The following is an 11,695-nucleotide window of genomic DNA, read 5'->3' as shown; positions in this document are numbered from 1 at the left end:
ATCACTTTTGGTGTCATATCGGCTTTAATCAAACGCACTCGCACATGCACCCACGACATGACTCAAGAATATACACGATCTTTTTCTCAGACTCTCACAAGTTTTCCTCAGGAAACGTTGAGATGCTGAGACATTTGTGTGTGACATGACACAGTTTTATAGAGAGTAAATGTTTGAGCTCAGTGTGAGTAAAAGATCAGGTGAGTGTGGGAGGAGCTGCTGTCCGTCTCTGCTGCTGCTGGACACGAGGCCGAGCAAACGACACACGAGACACTCCCAGAGTCTGGACTCAAGTAACCTGAATGTCCACAGACAGACCGGGCAGGACTGTGCGTGTTCTGTGTGTGTGTGTGTGTGTCTGTGTCTGTCTGTTTGTGTGTATGTGTGGGACGTCTTCTGGTCTTTGTGAAAAAGGTTTATGACACGAGAGACAAAGTGTGTCCTCACCGACGTGTCCTCTGAGTCCGACGTCTGGGACGTGATGACGGCGTTGAAGCTCGTGGGAGTGACCGGACTCAGCTTCTTCCTCATGGCTCGGATCTGAAGCAGCGCCCGGAACGCTGACACACACAACACAAATACACATACACACACACACAAACACACAAACACACACACACACATATACACACACACAAACACACATACACACACACACAACACAAACACACACACAAACACAAACTCAAGTAAGAGAAGTGATGTAAACATGTAAACGTGTAAACGTGAACAGAGTGGAGGTGCAGTTCCTTACGCAGCCTGCAGATGGGGCAGCAGTTGGCCTGGTAGCGCAGGGTGTCGGCGCAGGCGTTACACAAACACAAGTGACGACACGGCAGGATCAGAGTGTCACGCACATCCGACAAACAAACCACACACTCTGCACTGTTGTCACTGATCTCATCCTCCGACACCTGACGGACAGACAGAAGAGAGGGAGAGAGAGAGAGAGAGAGGGGGGGTGAGGAGAGGGAGGAGAGAGAGAAGGGAAAGAGAGGAGAAGAGAGGAGAGAGCGAAGAGAGAGAGAGAGAGAGAGAGAGAGAGAGATGGGGAGGAGAGGAGAGAGAGAGAGAGAGAGAGAGGGAAAGAGAGGAAAGACAGGAGAGCGGAGAGAGAGGAGAGAGAGAGAAGGGGGAGAGAGAGAGAGAAGAGAGAGAGAGAGAGAGAGAGAAGGGGGAGAGAGAGGGGGAAGAGAGAGAGAGAAAGATGGGGGAGAGAGAAGAGAGAGAGAAGAGGGAGAGAGCGAGGGGAAATGACAGAGAGAAGAGAGCGAGAGGAGAAGGAGAAGGGGGAGAGATAAATGGCGGAGAGAGAGGGGCGGAGAAAGAAAAGAGAGAGGAGAGAAAGGAGAGAGAGAAAGAAGAGAGAGAGAGATGGCAGAGAGAAACAAAGAGAGAGAGAGGGAGGGAGAAATAGAAAGAGAGGAGAGAGAGACGGGGGAGAGAGGAGGGGAGAGAGAGAAAGAAGAGAGGAGTGGTTACACATTAGTATAGTTGAAAAATGTCGACTCAACACTTTTGAAACATCACAGAGCAGTGGGCGGGGACAGGTGGGAGGTGACGCTTTAGTTTTCAGATGTTTTCAGTCTCACCTTTGATTCTTGGCTGTTGTATTTGTTCTCGATGCCGTAAATCTCCTGAAGAAGATAACTCACTCCATCCACCTGACACACAGGAAGAGGGTCACCAAAATAAAAGCATGGACCAGAAAGAAATAACAGGGTTAACAAAATAAAAGCATAGATCAGAAAGTAAAGAGTTAAGAAAATAAAAGTCAGGATCAGAAAGTAAAGTGTTAACAAAATAAAAGCATGGATCAGAAAGTTTAGAGGTTTAAAAAAATAAAAGCACCAATCACAAAGTCATGAGGTTAACAAAATAAAAGCATGGGTTAGAAAGTAAAGAGGTTAACAAAATAAAAGCATGGATCAGAAAGAAGTAACAAGGTTAACAAAATAAAAGCATAGATCAGAAAGTAAAGAGTTAAGAAAATAAAAGCATGAATCAAAGAGTAAAGAGTTAAGAAAATAAAAGCATGGATCACACTTAATCAAACTGCAGAGAAAAAATAAAAGCACAAATAAAATCCCTCACCACTTGTTTCTGTTTGAGAGGTTTCACACAGTAACTTCCGTCCATGTGCTGCAGAAAACAAAACAAAACAAAATAAACGATTACATCTTTTTGATATTAAAGTAAACTGGCGTCAGAGTTTTGCTCCAAAATCTTTTCAAACTATTGATTTCTTGTGGGATAAAACTGCAGATGATCTTTACCTTTTCAAACGTGGCGAGCAGAATATGAGAGTGTCCCATGTGCTCTGGAAGAAACAAAAAATCAATCATACAAAACACACGATACTGAGGAAAAGAATCAATACTCAATACTCGACACTGACACTGATACTGATACCAGGATGAAAATAAAAACACGCGTTAGAGCAGGGTTACCAAACTCAGATTTACAGAGGTCAAAATTAAAAACTGGGACTAAGTCGTGGGTCAAACTAAATATTTAATGAAACATTTCAACAACATCTGCAGGTTTTCTCTTCTTTACAGATCTGTACAGTTAAAACTTTTTCTTGTTCAAATAAACGTTTAATAATAATTTTACTTAAACACTGAATCCAGAACAAACAGAATATTAAATAATAACAACATTTTTAATAAATAAAGTCTCTATAGTCGCTCTAATACAGATTTGATATGATCTCATGGGCCAAATATTACAGGCCGAATTTGGCCCCCAGGCCTGAGTTTGACGGGTCTGTTTTAGACAATAAAAAGTGATTTTCTACATTAAACAGTCGAACTTTATTTTCTGTTCCCGTGTGACTTTATATCTGTGTGTGATCACACAGTGTCCAGAGAGAAGAGAGAGAGAGGGAGAGAGGGAGAGGGAAGAGAGAGAAAGAGAGGGAGAGGGAAGAGAGAGAAAGAGAGAGAGAGAGAGAAAGACTGAGAGAGAGAGAGAAAGACTGAGAGAGAGAGAGAAAGAGAGGGAAGGAGAGGGAGAGAGAGAGAAAGACACAGAGAGAGAGAGAAAGAGAGGGAAGGAGAGGGAGAGAGAGAGAAAGACACAGAGAGAGAGAGAAAGAGAGGGAAGGAGACGGAGAGAGAGAAGGATAGCGAGAAGGATAGAGAGAAGAGAGAGAGAGAGAGGAAAGAGAGAGAGAGAGAGAGACTGAGAGAGAGAGAAAGACACAGAGAGAGAGAGAAAGAGAGGGAATGAGGGGGAGAGAGAGAAGGATAGCGAGAAGGATAGAGAGAGAGAGGAAAGAGAGAGAAAGAGAAAAGTGAGAGAAAGAGAGAGGGAGAGAGAGAAGGAAAGACAGAAGGATAGAGAGAGAGAGAGGAAAGAGAGAGAGGGAGGGAGGGAAATAGAGAAAGAGAGAGACAGAGAGTGAGTTTTTAAAAAATTTTTAACAGACCTTTATTGTGTCCGTGAAAAAACATTTACACCAAAGAGAGAGAGAAAGAGGGAGAGAGAGAGAGAGAGAAAGAGACAGAGAAAGAGAGAGAGATAGCGAGGACAAAGAGAGAAAGAGAGGGAAGAGAGAGAGAGAGTGAGAAAGAGAGAGAAAGACAGAGAGTAGAGGGAAAGAGAGAAAGAGAGAAGGAGTAAGGGAGAAGGGAGAGAGGACGGCGAGAGAAAGAGAGAGAGACAGAGGTATATTTTTGAGTGACAGACCTTCTCCTTCGTCGACCACGGCCTGAACCACCATCGGGAAAACTTCTTTGTCCATGTCAAACACCAACTGTCACAATAAAGCCAACATTATTATTATATTATTACTGTTCTGTTTAAAGTTGCACTGTGGAACTTTTCTGGTGAAGCGTCCGTCAAGTGTTTAGTCTGGAAAGTTTCACAGTGCGGCATTAAAACTTTATAGCGTTCACAAAATATTATTATAACAACGAGAAAAAATATAAACGGTGATAAACTGTGGTCGAGCAGAGACGTCTCCATAGAAACAAGCAGGTGACGGAGCCCGACAGAAATGTTCCAGAGTGTGTCTTTAGTCGTTTAGAGCGGGGGGTGGGGTGGGGTGGGGTGGGGTCGGGTGGAGTGGGGTCGGGTGGGGTCGGGTGGGGTGGGGTGGGGTGGGTCGGGTGGGGGGGTGGGGTGGGTGGGGGGGTGGGGTGGGGTGGGGTCGGGTGGGGGGTCGGTGGGGTGGGGTGGAGTTGGGTCGGGTGGGTGGGTGGGGGTCGGGTCGGGTGGGGTGGTGGGGTCGGGTGGGGTGGGGTTGGGTGGTGGTCGGGTGGGGTGGGGTGGGGTCGGGTGGGTGGGGTCGGGTCGGGTGGGTGTGGGGTGGGTGGTGGGGGGGTCGGGTGGGGTGGGTGGGGTCGGGTGGGTGGGGTGGGTGGGGTGGGGGGGTGGAGGTGGGGTCGGTGGGTGGAGTGGGTCGGGTCGGGTGGGTGGGGTGGGGTCGGAGTGGGGTCGGGTCGGGGTGGGGTCGGGTCAGGTGGGGGGGTGGGGGGGGTCGGGGAGGTGGGTGGGTCGGGTGGGTGGGGGTGGGTGGGGTGGGTGGGGGGTGGAGTGGGGTCGGGGGGGTGGGGTCGGGTGGGGTCGGGTGGGGTGGGTGGGGTGGGTGGGTGGGGTCGGGTCAGGGTGGGTGGGGTCGGGTCGGGTCGGGTCGGGTGGGGTCGGGTTCAGGTGGGTGGAGTGGGGTCGGGTGAGGTGGGGTCGGGGTGGGGGGTCGGGTGGGTGGGGTGGGGTGGAGTGGGTGGGGTGGGGTCGGGTGGGGTCGGGTGGGTGGGTGGGTCGGGTCAGGTGGGGGGGGTCGGGTTGGAGTGGGGTGGAGTGGGTCGGTGGGTCGGGGTGGGGTGGAGTGGGGTCGGGTGGGGGGGGTGGGTGGGGTGGGGTGGGTGGGGTGGAGTGGGGGTCGGTGGGTGGGTGGGGGGTCGGGTGGGGTGGTCGGTCAGGTGGGGTGGAGTGGGGTGGTCGGTTGGAGTGGGGTGGGTCGGTGGGGTGGGGGGGTCAGGTGGGTGGGGGGTCGGGTGGGTGGGGTGGTGGTGGGTGGTGGGTGGGGTCAGGTGGGGTGGGGTGGGGTGGAGTGGGTCAGGGGGGTGGGGTCAGGTGGGGTGGAGTGGGGTCGGGTCAGGGGGGTGGAGTCGGGTCGGGTGGAGTGGGGTCGGGTGGGGTCAGGTCAGGTGGGGTCAGTGGGGTGGGGTGGGGTGGGGTGGGGGTGGAGTGGGTCGGGTGGTGGTGGGGTGGGTGGAGGTGGGGGGGGGGTGGGTCGGGTGGGTGGGGTCGGGTGGGGTCGGGTGGGGTCAGGTGGGGTGGGGTGGGTGGGTGGGGTCGGGTGGGGGAGTGGGGTCGGGTGGGGTGGTGGGTTCGGGTCGGGTCGGGTGGAGTGGGGTCGGGTCAGGTGGGTCGGGTGGGTGGAGTGGGGTCAGGTGGGGTGGGTCGGGTGGGGTGGTGGGTGGGTCGGGTCGGGTCGGGTGGAGTCGGGTCGGCGCTGGTCTCACCTCGTCGTCGCTCCACTCGCTCAGGTTGACCGAGTGGGACGGTAAACAGAAGTGCTGAGAAACGCCGCGCTTAAAGTGAACCGTCTCCGACTGAAGAGAACCGTCCTGAGGGAGGTACCTGACAACACACACAGAACCGGGTCAGAACCAGGACCAGAGACCAGACCAGAGACCAGAGACCAGACACAGAACCGGGTCAGAACCGGGACCAGAGACCAGACCAGAGACCAGAGACCAGACACAGAACCAGGTCAGAACCAGGACCAGAGACCAGAGACCAGACCAGAGACCAGACACAGAACCGGGTCAGAACCAGGACCAGAGACCAGACCAGAGACCAGACACAGAACCGGGTCAGAACCAGGACCAGAGACCAGACCAGAGACCAGACACAGAACCGGGTCAGAAACCAGGACCAGAGACCAGACCAGAGACCAGACACAGAACCGGGTCAGAACCAGGACCAGAGACCAGACCAGAGACCAGACACAGAACCGGGTCAGAACCAGGACCAGAGACCAGACCAGAGACCAGACACAGAACCGGGTCAGAAACAGGACCAGAGACCAGACCAGAGACCAGAGACCAGACCAGAGACCAGAGACCAGACACAGAACCGGGTCAGAAACAGGACCAGAGACCAGACCAGAGACCAGAGACCAGACACAGAACCGGGTCAGAAACAGGGACAAGAGAGAGTCCAGTGAGAGATCGGGTCAGAACCAGGACCAGACCAGAGAAAGACCAAAGAAAGACTAGAGAGAGACCGGGTCAGAACTAGACCAGACCAGGACCAGAGAGAGACCGGGACAGAACCGGGACCAGACCAGAGAGAGACCGGGTCAGAACTAGACCAGACCAGGACCAGACAGAGACCGGGTCAGAACCAGGACCAGAGACCAGACCAGAGACCAGAGACCAGACACAGAACCGGGTCAGAACCAGGACCAGAGACCAGACCAGAGACCAGAGACCAGACACAGAACCGGGTCAGAAACAGGGACCAGAGAGAGTCCAGTGAGAGATCGGGTCAGAACCGGGACCAGACCAGAGAGAGACCGGGTCAGAACTAGACCAGACCAGGACCAGACAGAGACCGGGTCAGAACCAGGACTAGAGAGAGACCAGAGAGAGACCAGGTCAGAACCAGACCAAAACCAAACCAGAGAGGGACACGGGTGCAGTGGGGCACAGGGGGGCACAGTGGGGCACAGTGGGGTACAGTTTGGTACAGTGGGGCACAGTGGGCACTCACGCGGGCACAGTGGGGTATAGTTTGGTACAGTTTGGTACAGTTTGGTACAGTGGGGCACAGTGGGGTACAGTTTGGTACAGTTTGGTACAGTTTGTACAGTTTGGTACAGTTTGGTACAGTTTTGTACAGTTTGGTACAGTTTGGTACAGTGGGGTACAGTGGGGCACAGTGGGGTACAGTGGGGTACAGGGGGTACAGTGGGGCACAGTGGGGCACAGTGGGGCACAGGGGGGCACAGGGGGGCACAGTGGGGTACAGTTTGGTACAGTTTGGTACAGTGGGGCACAGTGGGGCACAGGGGGGCACAGGGGGGCACAGTGGGGTACAGTTTGGTACAGTGGGGTACAGTTTGGTACAGTTTGGTACAGTGGGGTACAGTTGGGTACAGTGGGGTACAGTGGGGTACAGTGGGGTACAGTGGGGTACAGTGGGGCACAGTGGGGTACAGTGGGGTACAGTGGGGTACAGTGGGCAACTCACACGGGCACTCCGTTGTGGAACTCCTCCGTGGCCTGGTAGTAGATGGTGATGGCGACCTGAGTGTCCGAGTCAAACGTAAACTCCACGTTGTAACAAGCTCGACTCTGATTGGCCGCTTCGTCGCCGGGCAACTTTAGGTCCTCACTGCAGCTACGAGAAAAAACAGAACTGAACCAGGACTAAACCAGGACTAGACCAGGACTAAACCAGGACTAGACCAGGACTAGACCAGGACTAGGACTAACCAGGACTAGACCAGGACTAGACCAGGACTAGACCAGGACTAGACCAGACTAGACAGGACTAAACCAGGACTAGACCAGGACTAAACCAGACTAGACCAGGACTAGACCAGGACTAGACCAGGACTAAACCAGGACTAGACCAGGACTAAACCAGGACTAGACCAGGACTAACCAGGACTAAACCAGGACTAAACCAGGACTAAACCAGGACTAGACCAGGACTAGACCAGGACTAAACCAGGACTAGACCAGGACTTACCGTACGAGTCGGAGCGTGTCTTTCCTGATGTTGATCAAACTTCTCAGAGTCTTCACAGGTTCATGAGGCGGAGGAGCAGCGTATGGGAACTGAAAACACAAACACAACAAAGATTAGACCTGGTTTAGTCCTGGTTCAGTCCTGGTTCAGTCCTGGTTTAGTCCTGGTTCAGTCCTGGTTTAGTCCTGGTTCAGTCCTGGTTCAGTCCCGGTTCAGTCCTGGTTCAGTCCTGGTTCAGTCCTGGTTCAGATCTGGTTCAGTCCTGGTTTAGTCCTGGTTCAGTCCTGGTTCAGTCCCGGTTTAGTCCTGGTTCAGTCCCGGTTCAGTCCTGGTTTAGTCCTGGTTTAGTCCTGGTTCAGTCCTGGTTCAGTCCTGGTTCAGTCCTGGTTTAGTCCTGGTTCAGTCCAGGACCCACTAAACAAGAAACAGTCGTTATCTGTTTTTTTTATTCTTCATTTAAACACAAAATCGAAAACTGACAAAATCATGATCAGTTTTTTCATTTTGGTTTTGGAGACAAATAATGAAGAAAATTTAAGTTTTTTCATTTTCTTATTTTTGATTTTATTTTGAAAAACGAATTAACAAATGACACATGGATCCAGCTGCTAACGGCTTCTCGGTTTGTCGTTGCTCCACGGACACAAACACAAAGGAGGAGAAGAGCGTCGGAGAAGGAAGGAAGAAGACAAAGTGAGTGTGAGGCTGTTCCACCTCAGCCCACCCCCACATCCCTCTCACAAATCCAAAGAGACGAGGAGGAAAGTCCAAAGCCACGACTGATGGAGCCGGATCGAAGGACGACGCAACCATCAAGAACGACCGGAATTATTTTTCATTAAAAATTTTCCTACATTTTGCCCAGATTTTCACTTTATGAGAAGCAAAACTGTCATTACAGGAGTTTAGTTAGTCCAATTTTAATCCTGTTTTAGTCCTTTTTTTAGTCCAGTTTTAGTCATATTTTAATCCAGTTTTAGTCCAGTTTTAGTCTTGTTTTAGTCCAGTTTTAGTCTTGTTTTAGTCCAGTTTTAGTCCAGTTTTAGTCTTGTTTTAGTCATATTTTAATCCTATATTAGTCCTGTTTTAGTCCAGTTTTAGTTCTGTTTTAGTCCTTTTGTCATCCTGTTTTAGTCCTATTTTAGTCTTGTTTTAGTCCTTTTTTTAGTCCAGTTTTAGTCATATTTTAATCCAGTTTTAGTCGAGTTTTAGTCTTGTTTTAGTCCGGTTTTAGTCTTGTTTTAGTCATATTTTAATCCTGTATTAGTCCTGTTTTAATTCGGTTTTAGTCTTGTTTTAGTCTTGTTTTAGTCCGGTTTTAGTCTTGTTTTAGTCCTTTATTAGTCCAGTTTTAGTCTTGTTTTAGTCCTGGTTTAGTCCTGGTTTAGTCCTGGTTCAGTCCTGGTTCAGTCCTGGTTTAGTCCTGGTTCAGGCCGTTATCCGTTTTTTCCATTTTTCATTTAAACACAAAATTGAAAACTGAAAAAATGAATCAGTTTTTTCATTTTGGTTTTGGAGAAAAATAATGAAGAAAATAATTGTTGTTTTTTTCGTTTTCTTATTTTTGGTTTTATTTTGAAAAACAAATTAACGAATGACACACGGATTCAGCTGCTCCCGGCTTTTCTGTCGTCTGTTTGTCGTTGCTCCACGGACACAAACATGATCCAAACTTCTCCCGCGGTCGTTCTGATCATAATTGTGAAGCAACTGGAGAATTGACGAGGAGAAGAAGGAAGAAGACGAAGTGAGTGTGAGGCTGTTCCACCTCCGCCCACCCCCACATCCCTCTCACAAATCCAAAGAGACGAGGAGGAAAGTCCAAAGCCACGACTGATGGAGCCGGATCGAAGGACGACGCAACCATCAAGAACGACCGGGATTAATTTTAACAAGAATAAATGTGAAACATGTTTACAATAATCATTTTCTTTAGGAAATAAGTGTTTACCTGGTCTTTTTAAAGCGGAATTTATTTTTATTTGGAGTCATTAAAATTTTTTCCTACATTTTGCCCAGATTTTCACTTTATGAGAAGCAAAACTGTCATTACAGGAGTTTAGTTAGTCCCATCTTGTTTTAGTCCTTTTTTTAGTCCAGTTTAAGTCTTGTTTTAGTCCAGTTTAAGTCTTGTTTTAGTCCAGTTTAAGTCTTGTTTTAGTCCGGTTTTAGTCTTGTTTTAGTCCGGTTTTAGTCTTGTTTTAGTCCTTTTGTCGTCCTGTTTTAGTCCCGTTTTAGTCCCAGTTTAGTCCGGTTTTAGTCCTGTTTTAGTACTTTTGTCGTCCTGTTTTAGTCCAGTTTAAGTCTTGTTTTAGTCCCGTTTAGTTCCAGGGTTTAATCCTGATTTAGACCTGGTTTAGTATGTAGTCCTAATTTAGTCCCGTGTTAGTCCCATTTTAGTCTTATTTTAGTCCCGTTGAAAGTCCGAAGCCACGACTGATGGAGCCAGATCGAAGGACGACATGAGTAAGAACGACCGGAATTATTTTTAACAAAAATAAACGAGAAACATGATCCAGGAAGAAATTAATTCAGCTTCGGAATAAACCAAACTGTTACTTCGGAATTAAGTTTAATTCTGAATAATCATTTTCAGGAATTAAGTGTTTACATGGACTTTTTAAAGCAAGACTCATTTTTATTCAGAATTAAATATTTTTTATTCTGAGTTAAATCTTTCTTGTAAACGTGGTGCGCAGGTTCTTAGGACTAAACCAGGACTGTGGTGTTTGTCGTGAGTTTTTTCTGTCGTGGTTTTTCCCCGAGTCCGAGTCTGAAAACATGAGAGCTGCAGTTTTTATTTACACCTCAGCACAAGTCAGCAAAGAGCAAAGAGCTGAGCCAGGACCAAGACCAAGACCAGGATCAAGACCTGGACCAAGGCCTGGAGCAAGACCACGACCAATACCAGGGCGGGGACAAAAAAACCAGGACAAAGACCAGGACAAAGACCAGGAGCAAGGTCAAGACTAGGACCAAGACTGAAACCAAGACCACGATCGTGACCACAAGACCAGGACCAAGACCAGGACCTACACCAATATCAGTACCAAGACCTGGGCCAAGACTTGGGCTCAGACCTGACCAAGGACCAGGACCAAGCAAGGACCAATACCAGGACCAATACCAGGACCAAAACTAGGACCAAAACTAGGACCTAGATGAATACCAAGACCAAAACTAAGACTAAAACCAATACCAAGACCAAGACCAAGACCAAGACCAGGAGCAAGACCAAGACCAATACCAGGACCAAGACTAGGACTAAAACCAATACTAAGACCAATACCAACACCAAGAGCAAGACCAAGACCAAGACCAGGAGCAAGACCAAGAGCAAGACCAATACCAGGACCAAGACTAGGACTAAGACCAAGACCAATACCAAGACCAATACCAATACCAAGAGCAAGACCAAGACCAAGACCAAGACCAGGAGCAAGACCAAGAGCAAGACCAATACCAGGACCAAGACTAGGACTAAGACCAATACCAAGACCAAGGCCAAGACCAAGACCAGGACCAGGACCAAGAGCAAGACCAGGACCAAGATCAAGATCATGACCAAGACCAAGACCAAGACCAGGACAAAAACCAGGACCAAGACCTTAGACCAGGCATGTCCAAACTACGGCCCTTGGGCCAAATGCGGCCCCCGGACAAATTTTTCTTGGCCCTCAGGCTTCCAGGTGACTTGGCCCAAATTACCTTACATCATTTAAAAATTTACTTTTTACTGCAAGTTTTCTGAAAATCTACTTTGATAAAGCCAATATTGAAGATTTGGTGTGTGGTTTTGAGGATTGTAGCGTGAATAAAGACTGACTCATTCAAAGTGATAAACATGCACCTATTTCAATGATTCACTGTACTGAGCTCCCGTCTACGTCCCTCGATCGACCCTCTGCTTCAAATGTGTTTAGAAATGTGGCCCTTAATGAAAAAAGTTTGGACACCCCTGCCTTAGACTGTAAATATAAAT

The 11,695-nt window shown here is 49.1% G+C and overlaps 1 protein-coding gene across 1 annotated transcript in view; it reads right to left on the bottom strand.

Annotated features, from left to right (window-relative positions):
* The window catches only part of rnf157 (ring finger protein 157), a 46,647-nt gene that overhangs the window by 24,956 nt on the left and 9,996 nt on the right, over positions 1-11,695 (bottom strand). Inside the window, exons 3-11 of the mRNA XM_020936541.2 lie at positions 7,714-7,802; positions 7,210-7,359; positions 5,475-5,592; positions 3,694-3,760; positions 2,277-2,320; positions 2,095-2,142; positions 1,593-1,664; positions 755-914; positions 448-560 (exon numbers count right to left, since the gene is read on the bottom strand). Of these exons, the coding sequence (XP_020792200.2) occupies positions 448-560; positions 755-914; positions 1,593-1,664; positions 2,095-2,142; positions 2,277-2,320; positions 3,694-3,760; positions 5,475-5,592; positions 7,210-7,359; positions 7,714-7,802 (861 nt within the window). The remainder of the gene's footprint in view (positions 1-447; positions 561-754; positions 915-1,592; positions 1,665-2,094; positions 2,143-2,276; positions 2,321-3,693; positions 3,761-5,474; positions 5,593-7,209; positions 7,360-7,713; positions 7,803-11,695) is intronic.

This window comes from Boleophthalmus pectinirostris, unplaced genomic scaffold (genome assembly GCF_026225935.1).
Source record: "Boleophthalmus pectinirostris isolate CB_2022bp ecotype Guang Dong unplaced genomic scaffold, ASM2622593v1 HiC_scaffold_14, whole genome shotgun sequence".
Classification (NCBI taxonomy): Eukaryota; Metazoa; Chordata; class Actinopteri; order Gobiiformes; family Gobiidae; genus Boleophthalmus; species Boleophthalmus pectinirostris.
Note: the sequence above shows the minus strand (reverse complement) of the source record. Positions and strands in the feature narration are given on the sequence as shown.